The sequence below is a fragment of the Podarcis tiliguerta genome (assembly GCF_965153285.1).
Source record: "Podarcis tiliguerta genome assembly, chromosome: 1".
Lineage (NCBI taxonomy): Eukaryota > Metazoa > Chordata > Lepidosauria > Squamata > Lacertidae > Podarcis > Podarcis tiliguerta.
Window position 1 is genome coordinate 95,112,975 of NC_139534.1, and position 19,256 is coordinate 95,132,230.

At 42.4% G+C, this 19,256-nt stretch overlaps 1 protein-coding gene across 1 annotated transcript in view; it reads right to left on the bottom strand.

Annotated features, from left to right (window-relative positions):
- The window catches only part of RYR3 (ryanodine receptor 3), a 255,484-nt gene that overhangs the window by 188,955 nt on the left and 47,273 nt on the right, over positions 1–19,256 (bottom strand). Inside the window, exon 3 of the mRNA XM_083449419.1 lies at positions 5,882–5,989. Within this exon, the coding sequence (XP_083305545.1) occupies positions 5,882–5,989 (108 nt within the window). The remainder of the gene's footprint in view (positions 1–5,881; positions 5,990–19,256) is intronic.

Below are 19,256 nucleotides of genomic sequence, written 5' to 3' on the forward strand. Positions count from 1 at the left end.
AGCAGGAAGATACAGATCTCACCCACAACTTCTCACCAAATTGGTTAAGAAATTGTGCAGTTCACTGGCACTTCAGCTAGTAGGGAAACTAACACACTCGAGAAGCTCCTACAGCCACTTCACAAAACAGGCAGAAAGGCAAGCTTTAGGGCTACGATCCTATTCACATCTGCTCAGGTGTAAGTCCAATTATACTCAATGGAGCTCTCGAGAATGTGTAGGACTGAACCGTAAAGTTCTTGCCTAAATGGTGCCTCTGCCTTTTATAGACCTTTCCCACTCTTCTATCAATGCAACTGGCTCTCCAAACTTCCTTTTGATCCCTGATTATTTCAACAGCTGAGGCTATGCTGCACCAGCAGCAGTCTACTGATAACTTCTGTGCCTTTTATAGCTGTATGTCCAGTTACAACAGCTTCCCATCGTATTTGTTCATTGAGAGGAGAAGAGCCACATTTAATGAACCTTCCCCTTGTCTTGTGGGGTAATAAATGTGCGTGATCTATTACTATGTCAGCTATTAGTGACCCAAGTTGAGTAGAAAAAGAGTGACAGCTGTTATTTCTACTTTTTGCTTTGCATTTATTTAAACATCATTCGTCTCACATGTTATGGTGGCTATACCCAAACTCTACACTGTGAGACATAGACTTTCAATTCAATTGGAATATTGCTCACCTGGTAAGAACTACCGCATAAAGAAGTCTAGTGTTAAAACACAATCACAACCCATTGAAATGTGGCTCTGGTGAAATCGTGCCATTCATACCTGAAGCATTTCATCTGACATGCGGGGATGAGTGGCAGGATTAGCAACATGTGGAAATGGAGGGATTTAACACTGGTTAAAATGACGAAACAGATCGTGAAGCTGAGGCTTCAATATTTTGGCCACCTTATGAGAAGAGAAGACTCCCTGGAAAAGACCCTGATGTTGGGAAAGATGGAGGGCACAAGAAGAAGGGGACAACAGAGGACAAGATCGTTGGATAGTGTACTTGAAGCTACCAGCATGAGTTTGACTAAACTGCGGGAGGCTGTTTACACGTACTGTGTTTTAGTTGCTATAACCCTCCCTAGGATGTTAGGGTGAAAGGTGGGTAATAAGCAACAACTACAGCAACAACTTCCACGTGATGTAGTGCAACTTGAGAGAACTAGGGATGTGTACTTCAACAGTGCCCCTGAATACAGTTGGACTTATTCCCAGACAGCTGGTCATAGGATGTCAACCATGTTGTTCCCATATATGAGCAGATGGTCCAAACGGACCTAGGCTTGATCCCTAGGCTTGCGAATCCAATGCATGGTGCTTGAAGCTCCTCGCAGGAAGGATGGGATGCAAATAAAACAATTTTTTAAAACATCCGTTGATGCAGGTTATGTTTAAAAACCACACATCTTTAAGCATTCAAACATTGCACCATTCTATCCCACACACCGTTCAGACACGCCTGCAATTTTTCAAACAGACATTTCCCCATCATAAGTAAACAGTACACAACCCAAATAGGATACAGTTGCTCAGCTTCCATTTTCCTGCTTAAAAACAATTCCCTCTGGCTTTTCCTGCCCAAAGGAACCCTTACGGTCTACTTGTTATTCCACAGTTTCTGGCAAATTAATGCACTACTTTTATGTTACTGCTGAAAGAAAGAGGAAAATGTTAAAAGTATATTTAAATAATAATAAGCCCAGAGAAGCATGAAAATTCCCAGTCAAGGGAGGGTACCCCCCCCCCTTTTAATCATGAAGCAAGTTGGAATAATTTATCATTTATTCAAAACGAAAACTGCTGCTAGTATTTATATTTATGTGTCCTATTTTCTACTTCTGAGGATCCTTGCATTCTAACGCAGGTTTTATCCATCACAACTCTACTTTTCCCTAGCATTGATTTTGACAGGTGCCTTCTAGATGCCCCGTAAGGGGGAAACTGTAGGGACATTTTGCTGCAGGAAAGATGATTTGCATAATTATAGTGGGTTTTTTTTCATGTTGCTGCAATAGTCAAGAGTTTCTTTATGCTCTGTTTACAGGAAGAAGGATCAAAAATTATTCCATGATTAAACATATAAATAAAAAATAAGGGTAAATCAAACAGCTTATGCAGAGAGAACAAAAACAGCTGCATGGGAAATAACAGGCCAGCTCATAAGATAGACAGGCTGGCTTGTCAGGCAGTACAAATAGGCACGAGGAAGCACATTTGGTGTTTTAATCTGTTGCAGCCCTCATGTCAAAAGACTTTAGACAATCAATTCAAGCAACGTTCAGTGGCCCAGTTCGAACAGCACCATAAACCATGGTTTAATGTAAGCTATACTTCAATGTGAAATGCAAACCAGAGCAGTATCTGTGTGTATGAATGTATAAAACATTTTATCCCAGGATAATTGCCTGTTGCCACTATTAGCTTAACCACACTGGAACAAAATGGGAACCCCATCCCAGTTGTTGTGCCAGACCTTTCCCCTTTTAATGCAGGGTGCTGCTGCTGCTGCTGTTGTTGTTTTTCAATCCTGGATTTTTGGACTTTCCAAGGGTCAGAAAGTTCTGTGGCAACACTGGGATAGGGACAATGTCATGTGGATATTCCCCATTAAAGGGGAGAGACGCATATATGAAACCACATTCTGCCCTGGTAATAGAGGACTCCAGGCATAATAAGGCTTGATCATGCACTGCAATTCCAACTCTTTGCACATATCTCTATTGCACTCAGAGAGCTACTGCCAAGCAACTGGGGTTGTTTACTCTAGTTTACTGCAGTGTCATGCTCAGACTATGAGACACATCTAATGCAATATCCAGTATGTACTCATTTGACTGATAAAAGAGCATGTTTCTAGTACTCATGGACAGGCAATTAGGTGGTGTCTTTCGTTCGAAAGACTCTTGGACTAAAGAGGATAAGATGGAGGCTTCCATTAGTGAAAGCACAAAATTTAGTCGATCTCTCCTGCCATGCTCCTATCCTTACGTATATCCTTTTATTCACCCTTCCTCTTTGTTTTTATCTTATTTGCAAGTTTTTACCATGACATAAGTGATATTGTCTCATATACAATATTAGTGTTGCTGATTGCGAATGAGTTTTTAAAATTAAAAAATTAGACTGAATTGACATATTAGTCCCAATGTTGACTATATTATTTGAAATTTGTTTAATATAGTCTGTTTGTAGAAAAAATGAATGCATATCTAATAGCTTATTTACTTTAAAGTGATATTCTTACATACAGGTAAATGTTATGTTTTAATTCTCTATACAGAAACCAAAGCATAAAACTGCATACTTCTTACGTACATTTGTTTAACTGTCCAGCTATCTAACAACTCCCTGTGAAAGCAGAAAAGACAACCTCTGTAAGTCTTTCCTGTTTCTTTCCACTCCAGAGTTTATGCCTCTGTGTATTCATATATCATATATCGACCTGGCAAGGTGCAGTCCTCACTACTAATCAGATGCTCTTCTAAGGTGCCCAACGTCCAACTCTTTAAATCAAACTTCAGCGGCGATAAGAGAAAGAGCGCATTTATACAAAAGGTATGAAAACAGAGAATGCAGGTTTGGGGTTTTTTTTTAATGTTCACACTTTGGTCCTATCTTGGAAAAAGAAAGAAAGATGGAATTTAACTGCTTAACCAGGAGGTTGTAATGTTCTCTGGCTTACTCCCAAGCAACTAAGAACAAAACTGAGCATGCTAATGATCCAGTGTTATCAGCTGCTGTGCTGCTCACACAGCAGCTCTCATAATGGGACAAGAGGGAACCAGCATTAGCATAAGACACTGCTGGTCCCCATCCCTGCTGACAACACAGAACCACTGCTATTGTTAAGGCATTACTTGCTTCCTGCCCTTGCTGCAGCACAAGGGAAGTTACATGGCTCTGTTAGGACCAGACAGGGTTAAGAGTTGGAAGAGTTCCTTTTGCTCCATGGAGCATTTGGGGCTCTAGGAGCCAGGATGACTCTGGTAGACATTCACAAGTGGGGTGATGGTTTCCTTGCTGGGTACTGGATACATGCCATTGTGCATAAGATGGCTAAGCAGGAGAAGGTTGCTCATTCCAGTGAAACAAACAGAACCCAGCCGTTTTGGCATGTGCCAAGCCTACATCATGGGCACTGCTTCCACATAGTGCGACCCCACAATGTATGAATAATGTGATCTTTTTGGCCTGATGATTATACTTCCTCATAAAGGGAAAGGGACCCCTGACCATTAAGTCCAGTCGCGACCGACTCTGGGGTTGCGGCGCTCGTCTCGCTTTATTGGCCAAGGGAGCCGGCGTACAGCTTCCGGGTCATGTGGCCAGCACGACTAAGCTGCTTCTGGTGAAACCAGAGCAGCGCACGGAAAGAGCGTTTACCTTCCAGCCGGAGCGGTACCTATTTATCTACTTGCACTTTGACTTGCTTTCGAACTGCTAGGTGGGCAGGAGCAGGGACCGAGCAATGGGAGCTCACCCCGTCGCGGGGATTCGAACTGCCGACCTTCTGATCGGCAACTCCTAGGCTCTGTGGTTTAACCCACAGCACCACCCGCGTCCCCATACTTTCTCATGGCAAGGTGCAAATTGGAAGGGAAAGACCCAGTCGATCAGCCCCTCCCACTTAGTTGCATCCTTCACATGTGTATCATTTACTTTACCATACCATACTTTCCCATACTGCTGGCTGCATGTGTGAAGGGGGTAACTTACTATGTACTAGTTTGATTCATGCCTAAAAACAGTGGTTCTCAAAGGGTGTGGCATGCCACACTGGTGTGGCAGGAGAGGATGGCAAGTGTGGCCGGAAGATTTCAGGATAATCAAAGAAATGTTTAAACATTTCAGTATAGTATAGTATCTAAAAAAAAAAATTATATGCAGAATATGAATAGATATTTTTTTCAAAATGAGAGCAAGAGCACCAAGTGATACTGAGGACAATATTGCTGTAAACAGGGATTCTCATCTCTGACAACCATGAACAGAAAAGAGAAAGGCTTATTTGTGTTGATGCATTTGTTTGTCTCAAATTAGGCCTAATATAAATGAGACCACTCAGCAAAAACAAGCTCACACCTCTCATTGGATTTGTATACATACTTACGGTACATACGTAAGAGGCTCTTTTGTAATTATATTTTGGGAATGATTCATATTCTTATGTAGCTGCATTGCTTTATACTTTCTGGATGCCCCGTGATCACATTATGAAGCAGTTGTGTTCGATGTTATAAATCAATCGCTGCCGGGAGTTGTTTCTTTCCTCCAATGTATTTCTTATCAATTAAAAATTTGGTGTGGTGCAAGCAAATTTTTGTTCTGTAAGTCTGGCCCGGGGGGGGGGGGGGACTTCATGGGGGTGGGAACCTAGAATACTCTGACTCCAGGTCTCTTCTCATTTGAGTGCAAAGTGTTTAACAAAAATTTTTTACTCACGTTTCTGCTCCAGTGATTCCTAATAGAAAGGTAATGCTACCCTGCACATGACCTAAATTCAAAGCAACTTGACTCTCAACACCTTGTGCTAGCTGTACCTCAAAGGATGCTCCTCAGCAGATATTTCCTTCTGGTGGTATAATAATTGGTCTCCGAAGAAGTAAGGATGGATTGGGAGGTTTATTTTTATTTTTAGAAACTGCCTGGAATTTCTTAAGACGCAGCTGACCTTTTTTTTTGCAAGATGTGGGATGATAAAATAAAAGACACCCCCCCACACACATACACATAAACACACAAAAAGGAAGTTTGGCAATATCATATAATTCATTCTGAACAGTCAGGCTTTTGAAAGGTTCCTGGGTCAAGGCAGGAAGGCGAGAAGCAGTTTAATCTTGGATGACTGGAATCCCATGACACCAAAACAAACATCCTTTTACTTACCCCTTCGCTGGAATTGTCTCCTGTATTGGCAAGCATCTCTTGGAGGGCCCTGACAGATAAAGACTGCTCCAGTACAAAGTTACAGATGCAAAGGTCAGGAGGGACATACTGTAAAAATAAAACAAGCAGCAAAAATCAGTGCTCTCACCCACATCAGCGTTTGCCACAATAGATCTGTGAGTCTTTAAGGTATCTCAAGACCCTTTGCTGTTTCTGCTGTGACAGCCTTGCATGGCTAGCTCCTCTGAAAAGATTTGTGCAAGACTACAGATCATTAAAAAACGAACAGCACTATACACTTCCGTGGTCCCCAGACGTTTTGCTCTACCCACGACATGTCCATTGCAGGTTATGTTCTCCATTTTTTAACAGTACGTCTTAAAAGCATGGCATGTAAAGCAGACCCAAGTGAGAAGTGTATAAATGAGGTGTAAGCCAAAGTAAAAGGGTAGAATCAAAGAATCGTAGAGTTGGAAAGGACCCTGAGGATCATCTAGTCCAGCCCTCTGCCATGCAGGAATATGCAGTTGTCCCATACGGGGATCAAACATGCAACCTTGGCAATATCAACAACATGCATCAACAACTGAGTTTAGTTATATATATTTTTAAGTACCAGTCCTAGACAATGTACAATAAAATCAATGAAATGCCTTTTAAATAACATTAAATCAACATAGATGACAGAACTGTGTGTGTGTGTGTGTGTGTGTGTGTGAGAGAGAGAGAGAGAGAGAGAGAGAGAGAGACAGCTCAGCAAAATCTGTTTACAGCCTAAAGGTTTAAAGGAATTCCTTCACTTGCTTACCATAAAGGCTGGGCCAGGAATGGGAACATGTGACCCTACAGGTGTTGTTTGTACAACAGCTCCCAATAGCTGTAACTATTGGCCCTGCTGGCTAGAGCTAATGGGACATCTGGAGAGCCACAGGTTCCCTATCTTTGATTTAGGTGATTTGGAGCGTTGCTCACAAAAGCTCACTGAAGAAGCATTCAAGATTTTGGCTTGAATGGTGCTATACTGGTGGCTCATAGGAAAACAGGAAGCTGTATTATACAGAAGATGATCACAGCTGCATTTAGCTCAGTAGAGTCTGTGCTGATTGGCAGCGGCTCTCCAGGGCTTCGGACAGGGGCCAGCGATTAAATCTAGAGCTTCTGCATGCAAAGCAATGCTCTGCCACTAAGCTAGACCCTTCCCTCAGCAAATACTTTGCTCTGGAATGTGTTGTTGTTAAACAGCTGATGACGATACTAATGAATAAAAATATTTCTGATACTTTGTCCTATTCTAGCCTTCTTCCTAATTATTTAGATTTGAGGAAATTGTTTTTTGGGGGCCAACTAACGTGTGCTCTAAGTACCATTCATGCAAGGTCACTCAGTCCTTTTAAAACCACAGTGTGGCACCCGAAGACTAGTTGTTACCTACAGCAACTTTTATTTTACAAGAAAAAACAACATTTTTAATAGAGATGTACCAGTATTTTAAAGCCCATCTTGGAACTTTCTTGCAAAGAAAATTAAGAGATGTGAAGGCCTGGGGGAAAGACCAGAATATTTTTTGTTGTTGTTAGGGATTCTCCCCCCCCCCCCAATTTCCCCTGTGTCTTCACATTTCTAGCCACTAAGTCACTGATAAAGTTTACTAAAGAGACGAATGCCATGGAGAGTGTATTACAAGCAACGAAGTGTTCAATGTTCCTGGCTGGTAATGGAGTTGCGTTTTTTAGACTGCCACCATTGCACGTATTAATATATAAATAAAACATTTGCTCCTGTAATATATAGGCTGTCACTGCTCATTACAGTTAAACTATTGAGCAACAAAAATCTATGTTAAATATTCAGTGCTCGCACAGTCGTTCCCTCTTGTTCAATTAACAGTGTTGCTATCTTCGAGATCAACAACACAGAACTCAGCAAAATGCCCTTTTCTCTCTTCATACATTTGGCAGAAGTGATTGAATTACACAGACCCAACAGTTACTCTGTGAAGGTCACGTTCTAAAAAACAAAAGTTTGATTTAAAATATATCAAAACATAATATTACAAAGGCCATGTCAGCAAACGTTCCTTAATTGTTAATGGGAGACAAGCAGAGGACAAAAGCTTTGAGCAACATGTCCCTATTTTTCATATCCATAGCCAAGGGATTTGCTAGGCTAATTAGGTGACATAATAGGAAAGGAAAAATTCCCTGTGGCTAATTTGATTATAGTGTCTATAACTCTAGTTCTCGTGATTCTTTAACTGTAGCCACATAGATCAAGGTCTTTTCAACCTGCACTCTTAATGCTGCTGACTGGCTTCCCTTTCCAGCCCCATCTTTCTCTCAATGCTGTTGGTGTTGAAAACTCATCTGAATTCTCTCATTTATTTCTGATATCCCATAATCAGATATTTCATAAAACCCAAAGCCAACAACAAAATAATACCGTGAAAGGTGGCTAATAGTGAAGGAATTCTAGATGTGGCAATGTTCCTACATTTTCACATTAAATCAGTGGAAGCTTGTCTGCTAGGGCAATTGGCACACTGCCCCACCAAGCCCAGTCTGTCCTCAGCCAGTTCCCCCCCCCCCTGCCTCCTTACAGTCCAGGTGGTGACACTGGCTACCAGGTTCCCCATTTGCGTGGTAAGGCCCCCAGACAAGCCCCTTGTTAAAATAAATTCACACAGACACAGAATATTTAGTTTAAGGTTATTGGCAAAATTTTAGGCCACAACTTTATTGAATTGCAGAAATGTGAGCGGTATTGACTTAGGCATTGGCATAGACTATATTGGACTCCTGACCGCTTTGCAGGTATTTAAACCACCCCAATAGGAAGCCACATCAGGGGAACCCGCCTGTAGCTTTCCTCGGTGTTCCCAGAGGCCTGGCATGGCCCTAGCCCCTCAAGCGGACTTCGGACAGGAACCAGGCCCTGGATTCCTTTAACGGAATACCCTTGGCCAATGCAGGGGCAGGCGATGGCTGACCTCCCCTCCCCCACAATTCAATGAGCCAATGCCTAACCTCCAAACCTTACAAAGTTGTGACGATTGCTAAGAGTCGAAAACCAAGTGCCCCATGCCAATTTGCCAAATGGAAAAAAATCTTACCTGGCCCCTATCCCAAGATAGGCGACCAACCAACGTCCAAAGCAAGGCAAGAGAACACATAAATTACAGGGCGGGTGGGCAGGTGTTTGGCAGCGCAAAGCAAATGCATAACCATGTTGTGCTGCCGCTTTTAAACGCCTCACAATCCCCCCGCTCAAAAATGATTGGCCAATAGGTCTGGGGTGATTGTGATGCCACCCTGGCATGAAAGCGTTACTCTGCTCACGCCAGGGTGGGGGGAGGAACCGGGCTGGGGGCCTGGCCACAACCAGGACCATTCTAAAGATGATCCCACTATTAGTCTCAGCATTGCCATTTGAGAACTCAACATAGAGAACAGAGGCAATAACAAGTACTTGGCTTGGCCTATCGTTGACTTGGGCCCAAACTAACAAAATGCATTTCAGTAGGGACAAATGTAAGGTTCTACACTTTGGCAGGAATAACCAGCTATAAGATGGGGAACACCTGGTTTGCTTAGCAGTACATGTGAAAAGGATCTAAGGGTCTTAGGCCACAAGCTTAAGTGCGATTATCAAAGAGTGAGCCGGCAGTAAATCACACCAGTCAAAGTTAACTCTTTATTAGAAAAAACACAATCTTCAGACTTGGCTGAGTGTCTGGCCTAATGAACACAGAACTCATCCCTGGTAGGTCTTGCCCCATGAATTGGCTGCCAAGACTGGAAGTCCCCAAATCTCTCCTCTCCAAGCTTTTTCCAAGCAAATGGAGCCTGCCACTAACCTGCTTGATTATGGGAGAGGGGAGTTTATTGCAGCAGGACGGGGGACGGGACACACCTGTGATTCTTCATCAGCCTGATTCATCTCTGCCTGTTGGCCACCCTCCTTCAGTTTCTGCCTCTGATTCTGGACTTCACTCTGCCACAGACTCTCTCAGCTCACTAAACCCTGTTACCTCTTCAGCTGCCAACACCTCCTCTTCCCAGTCTTCTCCCTCTGACCCTCATCGTCCTCCCACTGCCAATCGCCAGTCTCTGAGCCTTCTTCCCTTGGTGGTTCCCCAGCTGGTTCCTCCCCTCATTCGGTCCATGACAGTGTTGTAGCAGCATAAAAAACTAATGCTATCTTAGGCTGCATCAACAGAAGTATAGTGTCCAGATCAAGGGAAGTAATAGTACCACTCTAGTCTGCCTTGGTGAGACCACACCTGGAGGACTGCATCTACTTCTGGGTACCATAATTTAGAAAGAATATGTGCAGAGGAGGGTGATCCAGATGATAAGGGGTCTAGAAACCAAGCCTTATGAGGACCAGTTGAGGGAAATGGATATGTTTAGTCTGGTAAAGAGGAGACTGAGATGAGATAAGATAGTCATCTTCAAATACCTAAAAGGGCTGTCACATGGAAGATGGAGCGAGCCTGTTTTCTTCTGCTCCGGAGGGTAGGACCTGAACCAATGGATTCAAGTTACAAGAAAGGAGATTCCAACTAAACATCAGGAAGAACTTTCTGACAGTAAGAGCTGTTCAACAGTGAAACAGACTCCCACAAGAGGTAGTGGACTCTCCTTCCTTGGAGGTTTTTAAGCAGAGGTGGGATGGCCATCTGTTAGTATGGTCTAGTACAGATTGCATTGCAGAGGGTTGGACTAAATCCCCCAGGATCTCTTCCAACTCTTCAATTCTATGATTGCTCCTGCCTTCTACACTGCTAGTCTCAATAAGATCAGCCACCACTGCACATTATCAAGAACTTCTTGCAAGGTAGACACCAGAAGTCTTTTTAAGTGTGGAGGCGTTCATTGCAGTTGAATTTTGACTGACAAATTTAATCTGGTTTATGAGTACTGTATTATTCTGATCTCTCTCCACATCTATATGTTGCCTTCAGCTCAGTTCATCTTGGTTTCTTCCTCCACAGCAAAACTCAGCCATTCCCAAGGCACAGAAAGAAAGCAAAGCAATGCAGGGGGATCACTGCGTTCTAGTCTAGAAAACATTTCTCCCTATTCTTCAACAGATAAGCCTTGTGTGCAGACATTTTGCCTGGTCATCTGTGGCAGGGAGGGATAATCTTGTGGGGGAATGCTCTGCCCCTCCAGACCTGTTGGGGGTCAGGGGCCTCTTGCTACATCTGTCTCCCCTCTGTTGGGACTCTGGAGCAGGTATAGGGTTATTCTTCTGTCATGCTTCAACTACTACTTCTGAATAATATGAACATAATTCCTAGCAAATGGTTTGAAGCATTGCAATATGCAATAAGGTTGGAGTTGTTTATCTAACAATCTCAAATGCCTTAAAAATAATCATTGACTTGGTTTTGTAAAGCTGTTGGGCACAATAGACTAAATCAGATGAGAATCTGTTTCATTTAGGCACTTCAATAAGCAAGGATAATGAGATGGTAAGTGGATAATGTTAATTAGCCACCCAGGGTCCTCAATGCAAAACTCTTACATACTGTTGTGAAATAACTTCCAAGTAATTTTGCCCTTTTAAAATGTTATCGCCAATTTGGGGAATGATCATTTAAAGCATTATCAAATCAATGTCCACATTTCATTGTGGATTTTTGAGCCTTTAATTTCTCAGATTTATATCAGCTTCTCTCATTTATTTACCAGCAGCAGCCTGCCAAAGTCATCACTTTTCAGGAAGACATAGTCCACAGCACAAGAACATACAAAGATACCTGTCTTAACAATGCAGAGGTAGCTATTAAGATTGCTTTGTGTTCTTACATCAATACTGTAAATTCTCTCTAGTTCATTTAATAGTTATTCCTAGGAATACCTGATGCTACTAAAAAACCCAGCTGATTATGTAAAGCAGATATTCATCTATAAGACACCCAGGTAAAGAGGCCTAAAGTAGCTGCAATGCTTGAGTTTAATTCTAGGATGGAGAAATGAAAATAAAGCTGATAAAAACAGGCTGAATCAGATTAAGGCTGCAATCCTGGGCACGATTAACTGGGAGTAAGACCAATTTAACTCACATTTACTTATAAGTAAACATGCATAGTTGAGGTTGCGAAAATATAATCAATGGTGGTAGGAAAGGTCTGTACTAGATACCCCTAACACAGGCTTGCTCACTCTCTAAGTTTCATTTGAGAAGTGACAAAATCATTGTGTAAAAACTAAGACCGGGAAAACCAAGGTTCAAGCCTCACACAATCATTACCTGGGTGCCCATAGGTGAGTCACTCTTACTCTGCTTAACTTATTTCACAGGAGTATTGCAAGGATATAATAGAGATGGGAGAACTATGTCTTGACCCCCTTGGTCAGTGTGGTGTGGTGTAGTGGTTAAGAGCGGTTGTCTCGTAATCTGGGGAACCGGGTTCGTGTCTCTGCTCCTCCTCATGCAGCTGCTGGGTGACCTTGGGCCAGTCACACTTCTCTGAAGTCTCTCAGCCCCACTCACCTCACAGAGTGTTTGTTGTGGAGGAGGAAGGGAAAGGAGAATGTTAGCTGCTTTGAGACTCCAGTAGTGATGAAGCGGGATATCAAATCCAAACTCTTCCTCTTCTTCTTCTTGGATAAAAGTCAGGATGCAAATGCAATTTTTTAAAAAAATGTTTCTATAGCAAGTGTTCCTCTTCAGGGTTCCAGCCAGCAAGCTCTTCCTCTTCCAGGATATTCTGTTCCATTTCTTCCCCTCCATTTCCCAGGATCTCCCAACTAGCCAGATATTCAGCATTCTGCAGCAGTTGAGCTTGCGCAGTCTTTGTCAGACTGGTTGGGAGTAGGTAGTGAACACCGGGTGTCTTGCACAACTCGGAGACTGGGATGGCACGCAACAAGATATTTAGGTAAGGAGGGTGGACTCCTACTTCAAAGAGGAGTTCAGCAATGAAGGAAGCTCCCCACAGAGGGTGTGGAATCTCCTTTGTAGAAAAAGTTTCAAAGAACGTCACACAGGCACATCTTAGAAATATTTTAGGTATAATAATTTTTTCATGGCTTTTAGCGGCAGACTACTAAATACTGCATCAAATTTGCCTTCCAGATTACATTTCTGTGCCCTGGTCATGCAGGTTCCAGTGTTGAAAAGAGTCACATCTGGCAATTGCCGCAGGCAACCAATCTTACTTCAGAAATACATTGGAAGGCCAGTTCTTGTTATTAGTGTGGTAAATAGTGCAGTTGTATTCTACTATTGAAATACTGGGCAGCCACCAAGCTGCAGAGCCCAATAGAGCAATGAAGAAAATGGTTTACATTCATCAACTAGTGAAATGTAGAACACATTCTAATTGCAGCGATATAGTTCTCTCATTAATCTTCATAGATAGGTGAGGCAACAAAGTAACCCAGACAGAACAAAATGCAGCATTACAGCTGTTTTACTGAAAGTCAGCTTCTGGCATATTAGAAGTTTGAAGACCATAAAAATTGTATTCACATCTTCGCTTCTATCAATCTAATGAACACTAAGAACAAAACAGCAGCTGTACTTTGCAGGTTCAGAAAATGAGGCAATGAGCACCGTTGCAAAGTTCCATGAATGCATAGTAATTATTCTTTAAAACCACCAGGGAAATTTCTTCAGGTTGTGAACAAACAAGATAGAAGACAGTACATTTGGCAGATTAATTAATTATATGCTATCCACGTAAAGAGCAGAAGGACTACAGCTCCAGCTCCAAAAGTACAGGCAAAATTGAGCTAAGCTCTTTCCATCCCACTAATTTTAGTAAGAAAGAGTTAATTGTGTGCACCCATAACTTTGTCATAGAAATCAACGTGACTTTAAAGGGCTTTGATGAGGCTCTGTTATGGCCATTAAAATTAGCAAGAGCTGCTAAAAATGAATAAGCAGCTACTGTGTGCAGATAATGCTTGATTTGATTGAAGCCATTAGTGTATTAGAAAACTTCAGCAATATGAGCACAGTTTTACTAAGTTGTGATTTCTGCTTATTATCTTAATTAGAATTTCATTTGCATTTTCTCTCGGATTCTCAGACTGTAATAAGGAGAGACAAAGTTTTCTCAGGCATTTGAAGACACAAGACAAGTATGCACCACGCTGGCAGATTCTATTTTAGTTATAAAATTATTTTCTTTATCTCATTCTCACACCTTGAGGCCTAGGTTGGGTGAAGGCACAGTATTTTTTATGTATAAACAGGCAATGAAACAATTACAGACTGTAGATTTGGGTCACAGGACGTCACACCCTTTTTCTCTTCACAGTCTGTTATATAACTTACATACTTATTACCAACCATTTCCAGCGGAGTGTAAAAAGGCTACAATCATGGAACTCAATGGAACTTACTTCTAAGTAAATCTGTGTAGGCTTATGCCGGAGTTCTCCAAACCAATCCTATCTTCCTCAATACAAAATACAAAAATACATTGTCGTATGTGATAAATGAACAAGTATACCACAATATATTTTACAAATTGTTGTAGATCAGCACAATGACAATTCCATCTTTCTCAGCATAGGCTATGCAGGAGGGTTTGTTACTCTAGCCTTGTGACTACAGTCTGTGTGGTGGTGGTGGTGGTGGTGGCAGAGACGTCTTTCCCATTGGGCTTACTGGCGCATTGTGCCAGGGCGCCAGCCTCTCAGGGGCGCGGGGAGCTGCGTGGCTTTGCCGGTGACCTCCCCTTTCCCTCCTGCACACCTGCCAGCTGCGCCCCATCAACCATACGGCTGGCGGACGTGCAGCTTCCTTCCCAAGCCCCTCGAGAGGAGAGCGGTCCCCGCAGAGGCTTGAGAAAAGGTCAACAACTCTGGGAAATGGGGAGTGGGGCACCGGAGGGATCTTTGCAGCACAGGGCCGGGTATGCTTAAGACGGCCCTGGGTGGTGGGGAATGGAAAAAAAGGAGAGCAGCATTATAGTGAAATGCTGCTGTAGTGGTTAGGCTTCTTGATTCTGCTTAGCAAATAAATCATTACTACTTGGTCACTGCCACCAGAGCTATACATGGCACCCCTAGAGGTTAGGTTATTATAATGACATGGGATTCAGGAAACAGACCTGGTAACAGATAGATTTCAGATTTTCAAAGACAGGGGAACCCACAATTTATATTGTTGCAAGCCAACTCTCAGGTTGGTCAGTTGCTCCCTCACCTGGAGAAACGTCCTGTTCAGACTGCGGTTTCTCTTTGGAGTAGCTGCAATCACAGGTGTCTGGCTCCTGATTCTTGACTCCCAGCTCCTGATTCACAGCTATTTATGGCTCATCTCAGACACAATGGGAGTTGGAGATGTTGTGTACTCAATTCCCTATGTGCCCCCCTCCCAGAATCAATGGTAATGCTGGCCCCCAGGAGAGTGTTGGTGGATGCCTCTGTCTCCTGTGATCTACAATACCTTACGGCTGGAGCAAGTAGATGTTAGAAACTCACCACCTGGATGCCAATCACAGAAGGGAGTCCAACTGTCATACATCCAGCTGCCAGTTACCCACTCTTGAATAATCATGATAAAAAATATCAAGCGATATGCATGCATATGTAAACTAATCTTCAGTCTAGTTGATGCTGCAGGAACTTAGTACAATGCTAAGGCTAAGCCCATAGGATTTCCAGTCATCCTATTTTTACAGCCTCTTGACAGGCTTTGTGAACACAGATCCCACTGTCTATATTCCAGTGGCAGTACATAGAAATAGGCACCTATATAGCATGTTCTGTCTGATTCCAATACAATAAATGTGATTATATTTTATACATTTCTGCTAAATTCTGCAGTAATCTTCTTCTTCTTTTAAAGAAAGCACTGCTGCGTCTAGATTATGCTTGAATACCATTCAATCGATTCCTGGAACTACAAGTCTCCTAACTTTTTGACTTCAGATACAGTTTATGTTAGCCAAGCCGAAACCACCACTCCAAACTATAAAAAGTACTGGCACAAAACTGTTGAGGAGCAGATATATTGATTCACTACGTTAGCACTCAACAGAATGACTAAAAACTATTTATTTATTTATTTTTACCATTGGGGTTGGTATTTTAATCTATTTAAATGGATTTTATAAGTTAATAAAATGCATTAAATTCTGATATAGAGAGAAAATGATGGTTTATGGCAAAGGTTTCCTCCTAGTAAGAATGTTTCTTCCATGCCATTTTGCAGAGAGAAAGGGTGCTGCTACAATAAAAGTTATGTTATGGTTTGTTTTCAACATAGTGTTAACACGAACATTTCATTAGCACAATGATTTCTCCTTGCACAACGAAAAATTCTCTCCTTGCATCCCCAAATCTGTTCTAGGTGTTCCCCCAATCCTCTGGAGCAGATCTGGAGAAGGCATGGAGGGTGCAGGGGAGGAAGAGGCGGAATCCCATTGTGCAAGCACAACTTACACTGAGCAGGGCTTCTGTTGATGGTGACTGCCACCCTCCCTTTCTAGAAAAAAGCTGGTAAGTTAAAGTAAAAAAATCCTATTGTGAGTGGCCTGTTGTCAGTGACCTTTTTGTGGTTTCTGAATTACCCATTTCCAATACTAAGCCCCCATCATGACACATCCTTGGTCCAACTTGTGCTGTGTTTACAGGCAACTTGAAATATCCAAATCTTATAGATGGACACTTTCCACTGTTCTGGTAGAAGTCAGCCAAGCAATTTAAGTGGGGTAAAATAAACTGAAGATAATTATTTGTCAGTAAACAACAAAAAAACAAGCCTCATGGCCTTTCGATGTCCAGCATTTATAAAACAGTTAGTGGTTACCCAGACCTCACAATTCTCTAAGCTAGCAGAACAGTGCAATTAATTATTAAAATTCATTTCAGTCATGCAAAATTCAAGCATAAATCTGTCATTCGGGAATAGGTGGTTATGCCACAGTCTGTCACTTTCTTTTGATGTAGCTTTCCTTTCTCATGCAGGCGGAGCAGCGACTCTTATTTTAATAATGAGTCACAGTTGCCAACTTCTTAATGGCAATTTCTATTTAAATAATGTGAATTTTTCCATTTCATCAGGTAGGGGAACAAGGGTGAACAGCTGGATGGGAGTTACATCGTGACAGAATAACAGAGGCTGCCTAGGTCTTTTCCTGCCCTACGGTCATGACAGCAACTCTGAGGTATAGGAACCTGCCTTTGTGGGTCCCATGTCCCTTAACTCTGTTCAAAGAGTGATGTAAGGAAGAGAAATCTACAGGTTGTTCTAAGAAAGTAGATTGGATTTCTAAATTTATTATTATTTATTATTATTAATAATAACTGAACACAAACCCCAGGGTTTTGTTCTCACAAGAAAAGCCCTCTTGGATCAGAACAAAGCCCTATCTAGTCCAGCATTCTCTTTTGACAAAAACCAACCAGATGACTGTGAGAAGCTCAAAAGCAGAACTTAAGCACAATAGCCCTTTCCAGCACATGCTCTTCAGCAGCTGGCATTCAGAGGCTTACAGTCTCAAATACTGAGGGTAATATACAGCCATTCATGACTAGTAGCCATTGATCATCTTATCTTCTATCAATTTTCTTATCCCATTTTTAAAGCCTTCCAAGATGGTGGTCATCACCACATCTTGTGTTAGCAAATTCCACGTTAAGTATGTGCTGTGTGCCTCTTTCCCCTGTCATGAAACTGCCACTATTGGGCTTCATTGGATGGTCCCTAGATCCAGTATTAGTAGACAGGGACAAAATTCACCTCCTCTATACCATGCTTTATTATGAAAAGCTCTATCATGTCCCCCTTTACATCTGCCATGTTACCTTTCCTCTTAGTTGAGTTAATCCAGCTCATTGATCATTTTGAAGCCATTAAATATCCTATTTTGCAGTAGGACACCACTCATCCAAGGCCTCTTAAGCCTCCATAAACCTTACCTGAGAGAAGAGAAGATGTACAGAGGCCTCCTAAAAGCATTGAAGTGCAAGGTGCCTTAAAGATCCTTCCAGCTCACATGTGAAGGACAGAGCCTACACAGTTATCTGATCTAATCCAGTACTTAAGATCTTACTTAGATAGGCTCTGACTCCTGTCAGAAACATGGCTTTGGTCCTGAAGAGTTCCACTTGGCCTCTAGATTAACACTGTTCTCTGCTATTGATTATTTCTTGGGTTATTTCTACCCTGGGCAAGGGCTCAGCATCTCTTTGAGCCTCAGCTGAACTGGTGCAAGAAAACCAAGGTTCTTAAAGGCACAGAAGCTCCATATCTTTATGAGTTCATATCCTATCACCCCAAAGCATCTAACAAAATCCTTATATTCTATATACCAGTCTTATCCTAACCTGGTTCCCTCCATAAGTTTTGGACTACAACTCTCATCATTCCTGGCTACCAGTGATCAGGCTGGCTGCTGGTGAGACCGCCGAGACCATATAACACCGGTCTTGAAAGACCTACATTGGCTCCCAGTACGTTTCCGAGCACAATTCAAAGTGTTGGTGCTGACCTTTAAAGCCCTAAACGGCCTCGGTCCAGTATATCTGAAGGAGCGTCTCCACCCCCATCGTTCTGCCCAGACACTGAGGTCCAGCGCCGAGGGCCTTCTGGTGGTTCCCTCACTGCGAGAGGCCAAGTTACAGGGAACCAGACAGAGGGCCTTCTCGGTAGTGGCACCCGCCCTGTGGAACACCCTCCCATCAGATGTCAAAGTGATAAACAACTACCTGACATTCAGAAGACATCTGAAGGCAACCCTGTTCAGGGAAGTTTTTAATATGTGACATTTTAGTGTATTTTTCATCTTTGTTGGAAGCCGCCCAGAGTGGCTGGGGAAACCCAGCCAGATGGGCGGGGTACAAATAATAAATTATTATTATTATTATTATTATTATTATTATTATTATTATTATTGTGATAGGAGATGCAGTCCAAAACATCTGGTGGGCATCAGGTTGGAGAAGACTTCTATATGCCAAAAACCTTCAGGGCAGTCTTGCAACTAATCACTGAGTCAGTAGATAGTCACCCTTGCTCTAGTTGCCCACCTGTTTATTCCTCTGCTTGCTCTTGCCTCAACTTGCTACCACTTCCATCTCCCTTGGCCCAAGTAGGCTCATAGGTGCAGCTGGGAATTGAATGATTTTGGTATCCTCATTCTTCCCTGCCTCATCTTTCTAGAACCTGCACTATAGCATTTCCATTAATTCACTCATGCCTTTTTTTTGTTCTTGTTGCAGATTTTCCTCATCCCCCTCATCTTCTCAGTTTCTCATCCACTGTCTTAGACACATTCAATTAGCTTGCTGCTGCATTACTTATTCACTGAGTCAGCCTTCACTAAAGCTACACTTTATGTCAATAACTAAAAGGAGATGGTGTCTCTGGCAGAAGCAGTTCAGCAGACAAGAAAGCGAAATGCCAA